At 39.1% G+C, this 19,031-nt stretch overlaps 1 protein-coding gene across 1 annotated transcript in view; it reads left to right on the top strand.

The window, feature by feature from the left end:
• Window positions 1–18,214, top strand: part of DCAF5 (DDB1 and CUL4 associated factor 5) — a 52,786-nt gene extending 34,572 nt beyond the window's left edge. Inside the window, exons 7-9 of the mRNA XM_060762072.2 lie at window positions 7,399–7,465; window positions 10,789–10,916; window positions 15,428–18,214. Of these exons, the coding sequence (XP_060618055.2) occupies window positions 7,399–7,465; window positions 10,789–10,916; window positions 15,428–17,203 (1,971 nt within the window). The 3' untranslated portion in view covers window positions 17,204–18,214. The remainder of the gene's footprint in view (window positions 1–7,398; window positions 7,466–10,788; window positions 10,917–15,427) is intronic.
• Window positions 18,215–19,031: the final 817 nt, after the last annotated feature.

The raw sequence follows: 19,031 nt of genomic DNA, 5'->3' as shown, positions 1-19,031 counted from the left end.
TCTGACACCCAAGTTTTCCACATAAACTGTATTATATGTGTTCCCACTGCCAGATAATCTGGGATTATATGTGTCCCCACTGCCACATAATCTGGGATAAACAGAAAACCTGGAATCAGATCCTGGTATATAGGACTTGTCTAGAAGGGCCCTGGGCCTGCCCCTGTCAAATTGGGGAAGCTGGAGGGTATGTCTTTATATTAAGATATTAAAATAATCCTCCCTTCGTATGAAATGATATTTTGGGAGAAATTAAGCTCATAGGGCTTTTCTAATTGTTTTCATGTGCACCCATTCTGTATATATATATATTTAAAAAACTGCATAACATTCAATAATTGGACTGCTCATTAAACTTTTAACCACTAGTCTATTAAGAAGAAAAGGTGAGATTAATCTGTACCAACAGTGGAGGGCAGCAGTGGCTATTACTCAACATTTCAGATTGAAAACCTGTACTGTACACACATGGGCATCTGCATTTTATAAAGAGCCATCTAGAAAGATGGTGTTCTTACCATACATCAAGAGAACCACTGACTTCATAGGGAAGTTGATGAAGAAACATAACGTACAAACTATCTTCAGATCCACCAAGAAAATTCAACAAATGCTATGGTCAGCAAAGGATAAGAAGGATCTTCTAACCATTGCAGAAGTCTTACTGCATATCATATAGCTGTGGACAAGTCTACATAGGTTTATAAGTAAGGTAAATAAATAAATAAATAAATACATAGGGGCCACCAAATACAGCACCCATCAAAGAACATGAAAGGCACTGCAGACTACTTCAGCCAGAAAAATCAGCCATAACAGAATACACAATAAACCATGCTGGGCATAGAATGGACAACCACTTTGTCAGATTACACAGAGAAGCCATTGAAATCCACAAGCATATAGGCAATTTCAACAAAAAGGAAGTTACCGTGAAAATGAACAAAATTTGCCTAGCTGCATTGAAAAACACCAGAATCAAGACAGTAAAGAAGGAACACCACCCAGACACAGGAAGTCTCCATACAGTAAGCAATCAAGAGCTTACCCAGACAAAGGATGCCTCCAGGCAACAAACAATTCAAAAGGAATAAAGGCCAGGCTACTTCCAAGCTTGTTAATTGTTTAACAGACAATGATTCTTTTCTCATGCCCTGGACATTCCACAGGTATATATACTCCACTTGCTTGACTACCATCAGATCTTCTGAAGATGCCAGCCACAGATGCAGGCAAAATGTCAGTGGAAAATGCTGTTAGGACATGGCCATACAGCCTGGAAACCACACAACACTATTCACTGATCAGAAAACCTTTATGTTTTCTTACGTTTTCATAGGAGTGATATATCTATTTTTAATCTTCAAGCATTTTATCCTTGTTTCCTTGCTGATATATAATTATTTTACAGCTTCTCTTTTTAAAAAAAATAACAATTTTCTTGCCTGCAGAAAATTGTAGTATCAATTTTTCTGTCAACAAATAGTTATTTTTTTACTCGACTGTAAGATAGATCTGTAACACCTAAAAGAGAAACCGCAAACTACAGTATGTATAAACTTAAATTTAGCTGCTCATTAAATAGAACTTGTCTTTTCTACTTAAATAACAGGGAATTCTGCCAGGGAGGCATTTAGCTGAGATTGATGTATTAAACTCAGTGGAATTTACTAAGTTCTGAGTAGATATATAATAGGTTTATACTGTAACAGTTAAGGACCATATGAATGAACTTTCATATTCACACTTGATGAGCACATTTTCCATGTTTGAATGAGATTTTTTTCCTGCTGCATGTGGCTTTATGGCAGGTATATTGAGATTATAATTGTTAGGGGGGCTGTTTTAATTTTTATTCATAGAACACATACAGATGTTGGTATCCCTTATTTCATTTTTTAAATCTCTAAACTAACAGCTTTTTCTAACTTAAAATATGCTGTCAGTACCCTAATCTACATTGTCATTTCCTTTAGCGTTTCATGACAGATTTATTGATTTTTTGCCAATTTAAAAACATTTCATTATAAGATTCTGAGAGTACCTATGTCTGTTAAAAACACTTTCTTGATTTTCCTTGTTGTGATGTGAAATTTAATAAGTGCTATTTATTTTATTTTGTGCAAGTTGCCTATTCTGCTGTGCACACTGAATCTTAGCTGGCAGGCTGTCTTCCTACAGGCCCTATTGTGAGTCCCTTGAGCTATACCTCAAACTTGGGAAGTTCATTCGATGGTGATCCTAGGCATTCTTCACAAGTGCTAATGCATTGTTTTTGTTGGTTGTCAGGTATAAGGAAAAATTCATAAGCATCTACATTTGAGGACTACTTGACCAAGTTTAGATTGTATGCAGGCTTATAAACAGTATTGGTGCCATTTGGCAAGACCCTATTTATTTGGTTTCTAGATTTAGATCTAAGTTATGGAAATTTCACATGGGCTTCATTATCAGACATTTGTGTGCCATCTTTTCAAGCTAGGAGGTTTCCCACTCATATTCATTTAATTGATATAAAGGTTTTTTGATGCACAAAACTGTTCTGGTGAATGGAGAAGATTTCTTGGGCTAAAGAAACAACTGAGTTAGAAGCAGGAACAATTACGTGATACTGCAGCTAGCCTGTTAGGTAACACAAAGGTCCAGTTTAAACTCTTCAGACTGGAACTTAATGTTCTAAACTGACATCTAGATTGGTTGTTGGTCCCTTGGAAACATAAGGCTTCCTTCTTGGATTGTACCTAAAAAAGCAACAATGGGTCTGTGTTCAGTATCTTTCTGTTTCTTAGCTTGGTTCCCCAGTTGTAAAAAAATTCAACCACAACTTCTGGATTTCACTTTCTGCTCCTCTTCTGTTGACAGTTGCTGCTGTCTGCAGTTCAGCTTTGATGCTTGAAACATCCATGCAGCACCATGCAAAGATGGCTTCTGCTTCAATCTTTCAAAACACCCCAATCTCCACATGTTTGGCCCTAGGGAATATTTTTTATTGAAAGCAGTGAGGGAGTTTTCAGAGTAGCCCCATTCTTCTGTAAACATCATTGTGTCTTTACTAAGCATTGCTTATGTGTGTTGTTTTAAACACAGATTAAAAGTGTTCTGTGCATTGCTGTTCTCCCCCTTCTTTCCTGGGGATTGATACACTTTGAATACACATACTACTTTTATATATTACTACGAGCACACAGTTCGATTCTTCACTCGGACATCCTTCTGTTATCTGTAACACCAAAGGTTTAACAGCATTCCTTTTTATTCCATTGACCAATCTTGTTCTGAATGGAAAAAAAATATCTGTCATTCAGTTTTGGGATGAAAATGCTTATTATGGCAGGATAAATGAGGAGATGACCAGCTGAGAATGTGACTTTGCATACCCTTTATAAAAGAATCCAGTTTACTCTTCACACTATCATATACATGTTTACCCAGAGGGAAGTGCCTCTGGTTATGTGTAGCCACCAGGGTAAACTGCGGTTCTGGTTAATCTTGGTTTACCATAAGCAAGCTGCATGCTAGTGCACACAACACACCTACTTTTGTTAGGTTCTTCCCACTTACATGGACACATAGCTTTAACTAGAATTCAAAAGATTGCCATGGTTTCCAAACCCAGGGTCTTGGTGTCATGTTCTTTAGAAACCAAAATTGCATACCTGGTATGAATCCTAGCTTATTTGGGAACAACAAACCAGGATTCTGACTGCAGACATCACAATATCATTTTGATGTCTGATTAGTTTAGCTACTTGTGCTACAGAGAGGAGGCAAGCAGGGTGTGAAAGGGCTGCAACAGCATGCACTTCAAAGGAACTAGGATTCAGTAGAATCCTATTTACCATGGTATGTAAAAATAAACAGTGTATTAAATGTATTGTTGAAGGCTTTCATGGCTGGAATCACTGGGCTGCTGTGAGTTTTCCGGGCTGTATGGCCATATTCTAGACAGGAAACAATAAGGGCCAGCTAACACCTCCTAACAAAGGATTCCCCAAACAGAAAGCAGCCAGGCTTTGAAGCTGCAAGACTATTCAGTGCTAATCAAGGCATTTGAGGCATTCAGAGTTGCCTCAAACAGACAAGAGTTCTTTCTCCCACTCTGATCATTACACAGATATATAAGCCTCATTTGCTTAGTTTCCAAAAACCTCACAATTTCTCAGGATATCTGCCATAGATGCTTCTGGAACATGGCCATACAGCCTAGAAAACTCGCAGCCACCCAATGTATTAAATTTTATTTACTATCTGTTAGATTTTTGTAGAATTGCAACCTTAAGGTGGTATCAATTCCTTCATTTGGGAAAGAACTTTGCAAAATTGGTTTGCTTTTCCAGAAACTAAAAATCCACTAACATTAAATAAACGAATTTATAAATACATTGCTGTGGACAGATGGGCGTTGATTCCTCAGTTGCTAAAAGATGAATGGAAAAAGCTTAGAAAATTGTCCTTTCTATTTGTATGATATCTTTGAAGATATCTCACCTCATTCTTACCAGAAGCTAAGAATATTCTTAAGAGTCTAGCAATCTTGAGTGGTCTTTTCCTGTCCCAAAGAAGCAGGAAAGTGTGGATCAAAAACCCAGTTGGTTTTCATTTTCCTCTGTAATACTTTGCATTCAGCAAAATAGAAGAAAGTATAAAAACTGCAAGGAGTTGAATTTTTTCCAGCAGACAGCAGTTCAGAAGAATGTATTCCTGAAGGTGGCTAGATTCCAGAGTGTGCAAAACTGCTGCTTATAAGACCACAGAAACCACTGGCGATCAAATTCCAGCTTGCCTAAGTATGTTCTTTTGGGGGCAGGGGAAGGAAGGGAAGAAAAGGCAAAGAAGAACATGTCAGGAGGCATCACAGGCATGGCTCATTCTAAACATCTGAGGCATGTTTAGAGTTCCGGGATTGATGCTTTCTGCAGCAGCTGTGAACCACGCCTGGGAATTTTCTTCCTTCTAAGGCAAACTTCTGAATCAGCAGCTTGTCATCTGGGAGGCTTCTCTCTCCTCCCCCCCTTTCCTTGCTCCCAGCTAGGCAGATGGAGGCTGATGACTTAACATCTTTTGCTCATAGAGTACTTACGATGGTTAATCTTATGTTTGAACACTCCAATTTAATGTTAAGAGATACTAATGGGAGATGGAAATAGCAGAAGGGGATTGTCCACAGATGAAGCAGTTTTTCATGCTTCTTTAAGCCTCGACAACATCTTCCCTTTAAATATTTCCACAAAGAATAGTTGACTAGAACCTATATATGTCAGTGCACAATTCAGAATATATTTGTCATAGATTATATATCTATTTCACATATGATTGCACATATTAGGCTATGCAGAGAAAAATAGCCTAATATGTGCAATCATATGTGATATATATATATATATATATACAAAAAAAATCTATGACAAATATATTCTGAATAGTTACTGGATATTCTCATGCACATGTCTACCCCCTGTTGCAGTAGCTCTACTGGCTGCCAGTTTGTTTCCAGACACAATTCAAAGTGCTGGTTATGACCTTTAAAGTCCTAGTAGATGGCTCAGGTCCAGGATATTTGGCCAACTGTATCTCCTTGTACAAACCTGCCTGGGCTGTGAGATCTTTAGGAGAAGTCCTTCTCTCATTCCCATCTCCATCTCAAGCTTGGTTGGTAGGAACAAGAGAGCGGACCTTCTCGGTGGCTGCCTCGGTTGGCCCCCTCCCTGCTGTCCTTCCGGCAGCAGTCTAAAACCTTTTTTATTCAGGCAGGTTTTTAAAAATGAAGGTGTTTACAATCAATCAAGAGGGATCTGTGGTTTTTAACTTTGAATGTTTTACTGCTTTTTAACTGGGATTTAAAAAATACTGATTATATTCAATCCTGTTTTAATGTTTGTATATTTGTATATTTTTAAGTTGTTATGCTGATGCTTTTATGTTAAGCTACTCTGAGTCCCCTTTGGGGGAGATAAAGTGGGGTATAAATAAATATAATAATCATTAATAATAATAATAATAATAATGTCACACAGTCCTAAACTCTTGAGAAGTGTTCAACTTGTGATTTTGTGATATTAAATCCAGCATATATATCTCGTTTGCTGTGTCACACTGTGTTTTTGTGTCAGTAAAATAATAATGTCTCAAATATTAGTAAAAAAATCAGCCCTGAAAGACTGGATTGACTTGTCCATAGGTCAATATAAGTAATGTACTTTAACTCTTATTTTAAAAAGCAAGATCTTAATTCATCCCAGGAGAACCTAAAGAGAGCCACTGATCCCTCCATGGTGCTGCTTCTGACTTTTTTTAATACCAAGGAGGCAAAATACCAAGGTGGTAGCCAGGGCTGGCTATCTCTAAGGCAATGCCAGCACATTTCTCCCTCCAAGGAATTATACACAAGTATACATGGCACTTCAACATCCACATCAGCTTAAAAATATAAAAAATAATATTCTTGCTTACTCGTAGTCTTGAATACATGTTTAGTATTTCGTGCCTTGGCTATTATTAAACAGAGCTAGTAAACTATATCCCTGTGTTGAACATGTTAGATCTCCTATATCTGTGAAAGTATAAAACCCAGTGAGTTCACCACTGCTGTCTACTGTGGCAGTGCTTATTTATTCAAGATGCTTTGTAGTTATTTTTAAAATGTGCAGGCTATATTCACAACTATCCCTTAAGCAAATTTCCAGAGCAAGATCCTTTTTTGGACATCACTAACATGTGCCAGAAAGGATTCCACAGACAGCATTTCTCCAAAGCTGTGCTGTTGCTGTACTGTGCTCAGTGCTCACCCTTGAGATGGACTAGTAATCTGATTCAGTATAAGGCATTGTCATTAGTTATTGTGTAGACCTTTTAAATATAACGTGCACCATGTACAGAGTTCTCTTAAAAGAGATGCTAAAAATGCCTTGGCCATGCAGGTTGAAAGGGCAGACATGAAAGGAAGGGCAAGGGGAGTTTACTTCTACTAGATGGTTTGCACATTGAATGCTAAAGCTGGATGTAGCCCATGGGAAAATAATCATCACTACTTCATTGTAGTTCTTTTAATAAAGAGATAAAGGAATTGTAGTGTGTGTGTATGTATGTATGTATGTATGTATGTATGTATCTTATCATACAATCATGTAGTTATAAACTTGTGTGTGTATATACACACACTAGCTGTCCCCTGGCTTTTTAAGTCTCTACTGCTGCGTTTTTCAGTGTTTTTATGAGTCACTCATTGTTCTGATAAGTGTATTGTGTCCAAATGTGGTGTCAATTGGTCCAGTGGTTTTTGAGTTATGTTAATCCCATAAACGAACATTACATTTTTATGTATATAGATATATACATAAGTATTATGAGCTGCCTAGTAGTTAATTTGTTGTAACTTTCTATTATTTCCATATCTAACAGTACATCCTCTCTGGTTCTGATGATTTCAATTTATACATGTGGAGAATCCCTCCAGATCCCGAAGCAGGTGAGTGTCTATGTAGAATCTGCCAAAGTCAGTTATTATTATTATTAAGAAAAATGATCAATTAGAATAATAACATCTTACATGAAAGATAAATTCTTCCTAACTATGTTTGGGAATGGAGGTGTAATATTTTTTTTTACCTGGAATATAATCATTATTTTAATCATCCAGATCATACCACAAACACACCCACTCCCAACTGCTGTTTGCTTTGCGACATAGAAAATAGAAGTAATTGTAGCTTTCACATAATTCCTACAATTTATTATATCTTTTTAATCATTCATTGAATGTTATATTGCATGATTTTAGTCTTTGGTGCAACAAAATTGATTTCTTGTTTATTGTTATTGTTATTTTATTTTATTTTATATCTTGCCATTTGCTCATATTTGAGACCCAAAGCACCTTACAAAAGTTAAAACAAGTTCAATTTAAAACAACTAACATTAAAATAGAATTTAAAACAATGCCTAGAGTTAAAAGCTTTCAAAACTAATCAGTTAAATTATCAAAGATAAAACTCAGTAGAGCAACAAATCATAAATCAAATAGTCAATTTCTAAACAGTTGGCACAGAAAACACTTGCTAATGGAATGACAGTCAGGAAAGAGCTATCAAAGAGCTAAGAAGGACATCCCTAACAACAACAACATTTTATTTCTTGTCTGCCTTTCCTCAAGATGGGGTACCACATAGAGTTAAATAGATAACTAAAAACATTAAACCTTTTAAAGTAAATATATGAAAAAATGTATAAACATGAGAAAAATCATTCATACCTATAAATTTAATATTCATAGTTCGAAATTCAAAGCTTGGGAGTAGCTTCCAAGACGGCCCGTTTCTCTACACAGGTTTAACCTGCAGGATAGTGGGAGATCTTTCTTGTTTTGTTTTGGTTTAAGTTGTGATTTGGTGGGGACTAGCCTAAATGCAAAGTTAGCCTGCTAACTTGTGGAAGAGGGAAGCGGCTTAGAAGCAACCCTAACTATTGTTCCTTTTAATAGCATTGACTGGATAATTAGTTCATTAAGGCATAGAGTAATGAGATATGCCTGCGCGAATGAATCATCATATACAAAAGTTCCATGTTGCCAACTCCCACATCATGCTTCTTGGGGAAAACAGTTCACTCATCTGCCTGGGAGTCATCAGATGTGTCATAAGGCTGGTCTTGAATTTACCAGTTCCAAGGTGAAGACAGGCAGTCCCTGAGTTACAAACATCTGACATAAACAACTTATAGTTAAGAATGGGGGTGGGACAACAAGAAGTGAGAGAAATCTACCCCAAGGAAAGGAAATTCACTCCTGAAAGAGTTGTCATGGGGGAAAGATGTCTCCACTGAAGCTTTATTACGAATCCTTGTTCCCACAACAAGACAGTTTTTTCAAAATCCAAATATCACTGGGACAGAAAGTGAGTTGAAATCTTCTGAACAGGGGCATAGACAGCAAAACAAACACCACATGGGTGTGAGCCCTTCCCAATGCTATCCAAAGCTAATCTATGAGGCTGGAGTTACACTTAAAAATGTACTTGTTACGATTTACAAACAAATTCAACCTAAGAACAAACTACCTCTACTCTAAGAATATCTGTAGCTCGAATGTTTTTCCAGCCCCATTCAGTATGACTTTTCCTTCTTCTGCTTTTTATTCTTTTTCAAGAGTCCCCATTTTGCATCCACACTGTTGCTTCTAAGCTGTGTTCCCTTTTCCACAAGAAAAAAAGATTTCTCCTGGTACTTGCGTGTGCTAAATGTGCTGTTTTGAAATTGTTCCATTCTGTGCATGCTAACAGTAAAGGCTTCTTGAGAGAAAGCGTCAGCAAAAGCCAGGTTTAAAGGCAATGTGCCACTGATAACTGGTGAAGGCTGTTTCCTTCATATCCTGCTTTTGGGCTTCGAAAGGCATCTATTCCTTAGTCAATGTGGTACAAAGACCAAATTAACGGGAAAGTCCATTAAAATGAGCTCTTGCCTGGGCCATCCAAGATGATCATAAAAATTCAGTATAAAAACAGAGCAGGACATCCTTTAAAAATGGATTTTAAAAAAACAGTTGGGAGTACTGTAGGCAAAGAGCCTTCTTCAGGAAGCTGGCAGGGGGAGTGTTACTTTTCTTTATTTTCAGAATGGTCAAGATTTGCCTAAAGTTACATGGTATTGCTTACTGGACTATCCCAGCCTTGTGTTTATCTGAGGGAGCAAATGCTATTGGGCAATTATTTCTCTGGTAAAAGAAGCGACTGAGGAATCTGTTTGTGCATTAGACTGTATTTCACTCCGAGCAGCTTTTCTTCCCATTTATATCAAGGCCACCAACTTCTGCCCCTGCTTGACCATATTTTGTTTGTTTCTAATCTATCCTGTAACGATCGATCTTCGGGGAATGTTCCAATCGATAAAACCACAGTACAGTAATCTAAAATAAGTCAAATGCTTCAAAAAATGTAAACACTTTAAAATGATAGTATTTTAAAACATTTTAACAATTCAAACAAAAAAAGATCTTAGCAAACTGAAAGGTTGAAAACCAATTCATAATCTCATTGGTGACAAATGCTCAAGTGAGTAACCAAGTTTTGTCTTGGACTGAAATAAAGGCAACATTGCTGTCATTCAGCCTCCAAGGAAAGAACATTCCACAATGGATATAATACAGCCAAGAAAGTCATCTACAGCATTGCCAGGTGATGTACCACTTTCAGTGGTGGAACATGGAGACAGGCCACCCAGCATTTTATTGATGCGGGAAGTATACATAAGGAGACGCAGACATCTAGTTCCAAGCTGGGACAGCAACCCTTTAACAGTATAGTACTCTCCTGTGGTGGTTCAAAGACAAGAAATACCATACCTATTTTTCTCTGAAGTTATTCTTCCTACTATTATGATGCAGTACAAAGTTCGGACCCGTTGTGGATGCTAATCTACAGTAAGGTAAAGGTAAAGGTTTCCTCTTACTTTAAATCTATCCGTGTCTGACTCTGGGGATTGGTGCTCATCTCCATTTCTAAGCTGAAGAGCCGACATTGTCCGTAGACACCTCCAAGGTCATGTGGCCAGTATGACTGCATGGAGCGCCATTACCTTCCTTCCAAGGTGGTATCTATTGATCTACTCACATGTGCATGCTTTCAAACTGCCAGATTGGCAGAAGCTGAGCCAAACAACGGGAGCTCACCCTGCTCCCCGGATTCAAGCCGCCAACCTTTCGGTCAGCAATTTCAGCAGCTCAGCGGTTTTACCCGTTGCATCACCAGGGGGCCCTTATCCATAGTGCATGCTTCAATTCTACTTCTCTTTCTTTTCCAGGTGGAATTGGCAGGGTGGTTAATGGTGCCTTTATGATATTGAAAGGTCACCGGTCCATTGTGAACCAGGTCCGATTTAATCCCCACACATACATGATCTGCTCCTCAGGTGTGGAAAAGATTATAAAGGTAAGCTTTCTGCCATGCTTGCCAACTGTCTTTCTTGCAGTTTGTTATCTTCTTATGAAAGGAGAGTTCTCCTTGATGATTCTATGTGATTCATGTTCTTAAGCACAAACAAAAAACTGTTTGTTTCTATAAGGGTAGAAGATTTGGGATGGCTTACTAGAATAGCCCAAAATATTATTATTTTTATTATTATTATTATTATTATTATTATTACTATTATTATCATCATCATCATCACCATGATCATCACCACCACCATCAGCTTAATTTATATCCTATCTTTCCCGTCCAGACTCAAGGTGGCTAACAAACACACGATTTAAAACAAAACAAATACAAAAATTAACAATACAAAAAATGGAGAAAAAGCATGAGCTATAGTGTCTTTGGCTAGGCAACTGTGAACCAAGGTATGACTTAAACATAACTGCAATCCAAGACTCACAGTTAAGTCTTTCTGTGTCTCCTACACAATTGCGTGTTGAGGGCGGGCTTTCTGCTTGTCTTCATGAAATGTAGTTGTGGGGGCAGGATTGGCCCTAAGAGCTTGATAAAGGTCCTCGGAAAGAGGGCCTTTGTTAAATTTGCTGCTGTGTCTAAAACACCTGCTGCTGCCATCAGAATAAACAGCCATTTCATAAGTTATAGGTTAAGTGAGATTGCTGCAGACAGAGTGCCATGCAGGTCTCATGCAAATCACTCTGAACATCTTACAGAAAAGTAAGGTACAATATAACTCTCCCCCCCCCCCTCAAAAAAACCCAGTAACAATCTGGTCTTTATATAGCCTCCCAGCAGGGCCGTAGCCAGGAGGGGTAGTTAAAGGTTCTAACCCACCCCCCAACCCCTGAAACCTGGTTTATTCAAGAATTTTAATTGGTTAACCAAGTTATGAACAAACCAGGTTTCTTTTTTAACCTGACACATTTCAGAGCAGGGTTAAACATTAACCCCCCCAGCCCCCGGCTACAACCCTGCCTCCCAGTATAAATAATTGCAAAGTTGTTAATTTGCTCTTAGTTGTATGTGTTCCATTCTTTGTATTTATTGACCCCATCTTGTTACACAGATTTCCTCCCAAGTATCCAGGGTTTGAGACCATTGATGTCTAATCAGAGACTTGAATCCCTTTCCTAGTTCAAAATTTATTGAAGAGCTTTGAAAAGACCTTCAGTATGGGTTGGCTATAATGGTGGTCATTTTAAAAGATGTAAATATTCTTTAGGCAGCTTCAAACTGATTAAACGAATTTCATCTGACCAAGAACATTTGAGGAAGCTGTATTTGCTTGTTCAAAATCATGAGTAGTTGCCATGATCCAAATGCACATCTCCCTAATTCAAGTATATTGAATCAGTTGTCTAAGAACTTGCTAAAATTCTAGTTTGCATTTCTTACTGTTTTTTTCCTCTGCACTTCATACATATTTGCATATTTAGAAACAAATATATGCTGCAGCATCACAAGTGTGGCGTTTAAAATTAAATATGCTATATATACCACTGAAACATCTTGCATTTTACTCATCAGACTCTGCCAAGCTAGTTTCATGCCAGTTACTGCCAACGAGGCTTGTGTGTGTGTGTGTGTGAAGATATTTGCTTCCCTCTCTAAAGACCCTTGAAAATGTTCAATGTAGTGATAATTCATCCTCTGAATCCTTCCTGTATGATCTTACCTCATCTTTTGGAATAATGGGACTATAACTGTCTTCTGTGTTGGATGGCTACATCTTTATTTCTGCTTTGGGGTGACTTATTGCTTCAATTAAATATCCATTATGCCCACAGCATTCAACACTGTGCTACTGGAATGTCTCTGGAAAATAAATTTTCTGTTGTGTGACAGCATGGTTATTTGATGATACATATCTATATTTTCTAATGTACAAGCTTGAAATAAATTAATTTTTAGAAAGAAACACTTCTGTAAATAACTACTATATTGTAATTTCTCTGTTTCTGTGACTTGTCCTTTGGACAACAATACTGCTTTCCAGCCAGAACTTCAGATTCTGATGAATTGTCTGCATGTCAGATTGTTAGCCCCTGGGCTCATATTCCATTGTTGAAGTTATATAATTCCTAAATATTAAAAAAATACTCATATTACATGTACACACATACAGACACGTTGATACCCAAAATGAGAGCCTGCTTTGGAGTCTTAGCTATGACGTGAAAATACAGATAATTTTGCGCATTTCAGTTGATTCAGTGAAGGTATTTGTTTTGTGGATTTTAGAATTTGTTATATGACTTGCGATACTTTTCTTAACAATCTCTAATTTGAAAGATATATATTTTGCAGATAGTATGCAAAACATAGAGAGTGCAAATCTTAGAACTAAGTAGTTATAAGGGAGCAGACTTCTGAACAATCCTCTGAGGATGTAGGCGAAACATCAGGAAAGAATGCTACTGGAGCATGGCCATACAGCGGAAAAAACTCACAGCAACCCAGTTAGGGGCAAGTTTGGCAGGAAGCTTTAAAGATTTTAAAAACAATCTCACACTAGGTAAAAATAATAAGAGTCCTTAAATCAGCCACAAGATGTGGTTACTGACTAGTAAATTGTATACTTTATTTATTTATTTATTTATTTATTTGCTTTATTTTTATACCGCATTTTTCAGCCTAATTCGGCGACTCAGTGCGGTTTACAATGCAATTTATTACAATAACAATTAGTTAAAAACACAGTATACACAACGGACAATACAAACAACACAACAACACAACATAGTCATCAACGCCTCAGTAAAAATCAGATTCCGTTCTCGTAATCCTTCTACCATTCCTTGTTCATTTATACCGTCTTCATGAGTTCAATTGCTATGTTGACCGAACGCCTGTTCATAGAGCCACGTCTTGACCTTCCTCCGGAACTCCAGCAACGAAGGGGCCTGCCTGATGTCTACGGGTAGGGCATTCCATAGCTGAGGGGCCACCACCGAGAAGGCCCTGTCCCTCGTCCCCGCCAGCTGTGCCTGCGACGCAGGCGGGACCGAGAGCAGGGCCTCCCCGGACGATCTTAACGTCCTCGTCGGTTCATAGGTGGAGATGCGTTCGGAGAGGTAAGCAGGGCCGGAACCGTTTAGGGCTTTATAGGCTAAAGCCAGCACCTTGAATTGTGCCTGGTAGCGGATTGGCAGCCAGTGGAGCTGGCTCAGCAGAGGAGTGGTATGCTCCCTGAGTGCCGCTCCCGTTAGTAACCTGGCCGCTAAGCGTTGGACCATCTGCAGCTTCTGGGCAGTCTTCAAGGGCAACCCCACGTAGAGGGGTACTTACATGTTATATTATCCTGGCTGGCAGTTGAGTATGTACACATAGCTTGCCACTAACACTGTCTTTGAATACAAGGCGTCCTGTCTTGTAGACTACCAAAGGGCTAAATGAATTGCAGTGTGGAAAGAAGGGAAAGTTTGCTAATTTGGGACTGTCAATACATTTAAACAATAGTCTAATTTATATTAGGATAAATGTTCAATGGGCATAATCAACTTCCCTTTCCCAGCACAACCATGTGCTTGGGAGGGAAGTAGCATAAGTTTCCATGGTAGTGTTATGCTAAGTTAAGCAATATCTTAAATCATGTGACTGTATTCTTTTTAAAATGGCCAATCGCTTTAGTTCAAGCATATTATTAAGAAAACTGGTGAACAACAGCACTCCTTTCTTAATTCAGCCTTGTTAGAATTCATAAATGAAAATGGCTGTTTTCTAGTTCCACTGAAGAAGCCAAAAGTGTGTCTTACAAGCCATGTTCTATACAAGATTTTCAGGTCACAGGGTGGAAACATTTGCACCTGTTCAGAAGATAAAACAGGTAGCTTGATCAAACACTATAACACACTTGCTTTCTCTGGTTTTCCTGGGGAACAAGCACCTTTATTGCTTGAGTTTTTAATATTAACCTGTTCTTTTGCCACCTCACCACCCCCTGGAGCCCTCCGTTGCGCAGTGGGTTAAACCCCTGTGCCGGCAGGACTGAAGACCGACAGGTCGCAGGTTCGAATCCGGGGAGAGGCGGATGAGCTCCCTCTATCAGCTCCAGCTCCTCATGCGGGGACATGAGAGAAGCCTCCCACAAGGATGATAAAAACATCAAATCATCCAGGCGTCCCCTGGGCAAGGTCCTTGCAGATGGCCAATTCTCTCACACCAGAAGCGACTTGCAGTTTCTCAAGTCGCTCCTGACACGACAAAACAAAAAAAACACCCCCTATTTCAAGCAATATAATATTTATTATATTAAAACCGAGCATTACAATTTGGTGTTTTATTTCAATCTGAGGACATATTTATGAGCTGTGAATCCTTGCGTTCAAGAGATCTTTGATCTGAAACAATGTATACATGGATCTGAGTGAAACAACTTCTCCTTTAAGCCATATTAAGATTATTGAAAGGAACCGTTTTCTCTAACATCCTAAAGTCACTATGACACAGATGAATCACTTAGTTAAAAGAAGATATATAAAGCAATATTGTCTCCTTTCCTTTTGTAGATCTGGAGTCCTTACCGGCAGCCTGGTTGCACAGGAGACCTTGATGGGAAAATTGAGGGCGATTCACGCTGTTTGTACACACATGAAGAGTACATAAGTCTTGTGCTGAACAGTGGCAGTGGTCTGTCTCATGATTATGCCAACCAGTCTGTCCAAGAGGATCCACGGATGATGGCCTTCTTTGATTCCTTGGTCCGTCGAGAGATTGAAGGATGGAGTTCTGACTCTGACAGCGATCTCAGTGAAAGCACAATCCTACAGCTTCACGCCGGAGTAAGTGAGCGCTCTGGGTACAGTGAATCAGAGTCCTCCAATTCTCTGCGTCACTCCCCACCTCCGATGGCAGAAGAATCTGATGAGCCTACCTACAACATGGGAACCCTGAGGTCTACTGAATCGCCACCAGCAAGAGAAGCAATGACCTCTCGTCAGCAACGGTTGTCTGCACTGAGGCGATATCAAGACAAACGTCTTCTCGCCCTTTCTAATGAGTCTGATTCTGATGAAAATACCTGTGAGACTGAGCTAGATGCAGACCTTTTCCCAAGACCGAGGTCTCCAAGCCCAGAAGAGAATGATTCAAGCAGTTCCAGTAGCAGTAGCAGCAGCAGCACAGAAGATGACGAGGAGCTGAATGAACGGCGTACCTCAACGAGACAGCGCAATGCAATGAGGCGCAGACAGAAACCACAAAAGGATGAAAGGACTAATGTAAATACCGAAAACACTAGTACTTACATAGGAGAAGACATCTTTGACTATCCCCAGATCAAGGTGGATGATCTGTCTCCTTCTCCAGCTTCTTCTCCTGAGAGAGGCACTGCGAATGCAGAGTCCCGCAAAGAGAAAGCCTCTCCTTGTTCAGAAAGCGAATCTGTAGACAGGAAGATCTACAAAGCCTTCAGGTGGCTTCATTATTCCTACATGTCTTATGCAGCAAATAAAGATGGTGAGTCCTCACATGGAGGTGGTGAAAGTGAAGGGAGACCAGGAACTAGCAGAAGAGTTCAAGGTGGCCAGGATCAGGCCACTGAAACTTGTAACAAAGAAAACATAAAGGAACACAGTTCAGCAGACAATTCTAGAAATGGTCCAGACCATAAACGTGATAATCAGCGACATTTGGAGGATCAAGAGAGCCTACCCCAAGATACTGGGAGCAGTGTCTCTGGAGATCATTCTTTTGAGACTAAAAAGGTCAATGGAAAAGCCATTTGCAAAGAAAGAGGCAGTTGCATGGAAGAGCCATGCAGTCAGACTGCAGGATTTGTGGAGCAAAAAAATAACCAGACTTGTCAACCAGCACCCAGTCACAGCCTGTTGGCTGTCTCTAAGGATTCATTTGCTACAACTGCTAACTGTAGCAAATCTGGACATTTCTCTAGAAACCCAGCAGATGACAATGAGGACAGGAATATTGAAAATTCCTGTACAAACCACAATAATGGCCGCTTACACTCACGTTCTTCTTACCTTAATAATGGACAGAGTTTGGGAGAGCAAGAGGCTGTGGCTCAAGGAAGACAATTACACTTAAGTGCTGATAATGGCAGCCTTGCCCAGACATGCACATCCCTGCGCAAGGAATGCTGTCAGTCTTCCACAGACTCCTCCAGTCATAGCACGAAAGAGGATGCTGCCGAGTTGCATCCCTCAGACAGTGATGGCTCGCAAAACCATGGACGGCAGAAAAGGCACAGAGCAGAGATTGAAGACACAGATTCTGAGAAGTCCTCCTCAGAAAAGAAGTTAAAAACACATGCATCCTGGTTGTGAAATGTTGCATTGCCATTTCTCCATTCCATTCTCCAGTGGGTCTATTTTAAATTGCCAGGAGCTATGTTGTATAAAAATCTAATCAACTCCATTAAAATGAGACTGAGTATAGTGTACCCTTACAAGGTTTGGTTCAAGTAAATCCTTATTATTCTGTGTGATGTGTGGTGTTTGTTCAGCTAGCTACCAACGTGGCTATTGTACATTCTATTCCTCTGAAAAGAATTCTTTGCGTGTTGATACTGTGGGGTTTATAGTCTCATGGAGGTGAGCGATAGACAAGTTGTATCCTATGACTGATGCCTTTGGAGTGGGTTTTCTGTACAAGAAAACAGGAAGCACCTTGCGTGCAGCCTTTTATCCTCTCCTGTGCTTCTGAAGTCTTAAACAAGAGTTACTCTCTCATGGTTTAGGAGCATCTTCATGGCTTATGTATGTGGAGTAACAACATACTGCTGTTTGTACTTAAAGTAAGCTGATAGTTCTTTAGAAAGGCAGGGGATGGGATTGTTTGATCTAGAGACTGTTAAGGCAGCATTCATAAATTACCTTACCTTTCTGTCTAAAATTAACTCTCTCCTATCATAAGATAGCCATATTTATCATTCAGTTGGGCAGTAGACTCCACTCCAGTTGAAATTAATTAATGACATGACCCTGCTGGACTCCCCATTGGTTGATTTTTAACCTACAGATAGTGATCTAATTACAAAAATAACATGTAACAGAGCCAAATTCCATGTGTCTGCATGATACAAAAGAGAAGATGCTTAATGTAGATCAGTGGAGGGGTAAGGTGCATCATGATGTACCTAACAGAAACTAACGGTGAGTGTGACCTGAATCTTGACATCTGATTCTTTTTTTCAATTTGTTTCATTTTTTTAAAGAACTGATCTCATTTGGAAAAGTAGACTGACTTTAGAGACCCTGGTTTTACAGTCCTATACTACCATACATAAAATGCAGATTGATGTATGATTTCCAATTAAACAAATATTTTTGTGTGTATGGTCTATCTTTGTTTTTTTATAGTAAAACCTACAATGGTATATTTTTATAACTTTACATGCTCAGAGGGATATATGTGTTGTTCAGCCACAACATTGGTAAATTATTCTGGGATGTTACATAAATATGTTATATATTCCATGTTACCTACAGCTCATTTTTAGTAATAGAGCTTAGTTCCAGCTTAGAAATGGAGATGACTACCAGGCCCCAGAGTTGGACACGGCTGGACTTCATGTCAGGGGAAAGCCTATTACATGATGGCATTGTTTTTCATGTATTGTTGCATTTAGGGGCCCTGAAAATATGTGCTTTTTTCACACAGGAAGTAATTTGTTAATGACACTCTTTCCCTGCAAAAAAAAAAGTCAGTAACCAGTTTGGGTTCAGATATCCTATAGCACTTTCCCTTGAAGAGACCCAGGGAAATCTCTGGCAGAGTAGTCTCAGGCCCACTTTCAGTGCTCAAGCTAGGAAGATGTATTTTCAGCTAAGTCCCTTTTAACCCCATCTTTTGGTTACTGTTATTGTGTTTTTATATTATATTGCCATAGCGTTATAGCACAGCCTACCATCATGCCATTTAGCCATTTATCACTATTAAAGCTGTAATTTAAAATAATTGGACGAACCAATCACAAAGAGAGGTAGAGTACATTAAATCTGCCGTTGATGCAGTTTATAAAAGCAAGCAAGCGATACTTCTAGAGCACAGATGTGGCAAGGGTTCAGTAGAGAGCACCAACAATCAGCTACTGTCACAAGACTGGCTGGAGTCAATTTCGAATGGAATAACGTGGCATAAAGGGGTGGTGTA

The sequence above is a fragment of the Anolis sagrei genome, chromosome 1 (assembly GCF_037176765.1).
Source record: "Anolis sagrei isolate rAnoSag1 chromosome 1, rAnoSag1.mat, whole genome shotgun sequence".
Classification (NCBI taxonomy): domain Eukaryota; kingdom Metazoa; phylum Chordata; class Lepidosauria; order Squamata; family Dactyloidae; genus Anolis; species Anolis sagrei.
The sequence above is the reverse complement of the archived record's forward strand: the minus strand, read 5'-3'. Positions and strand labels throughout refer to the sequence as shown.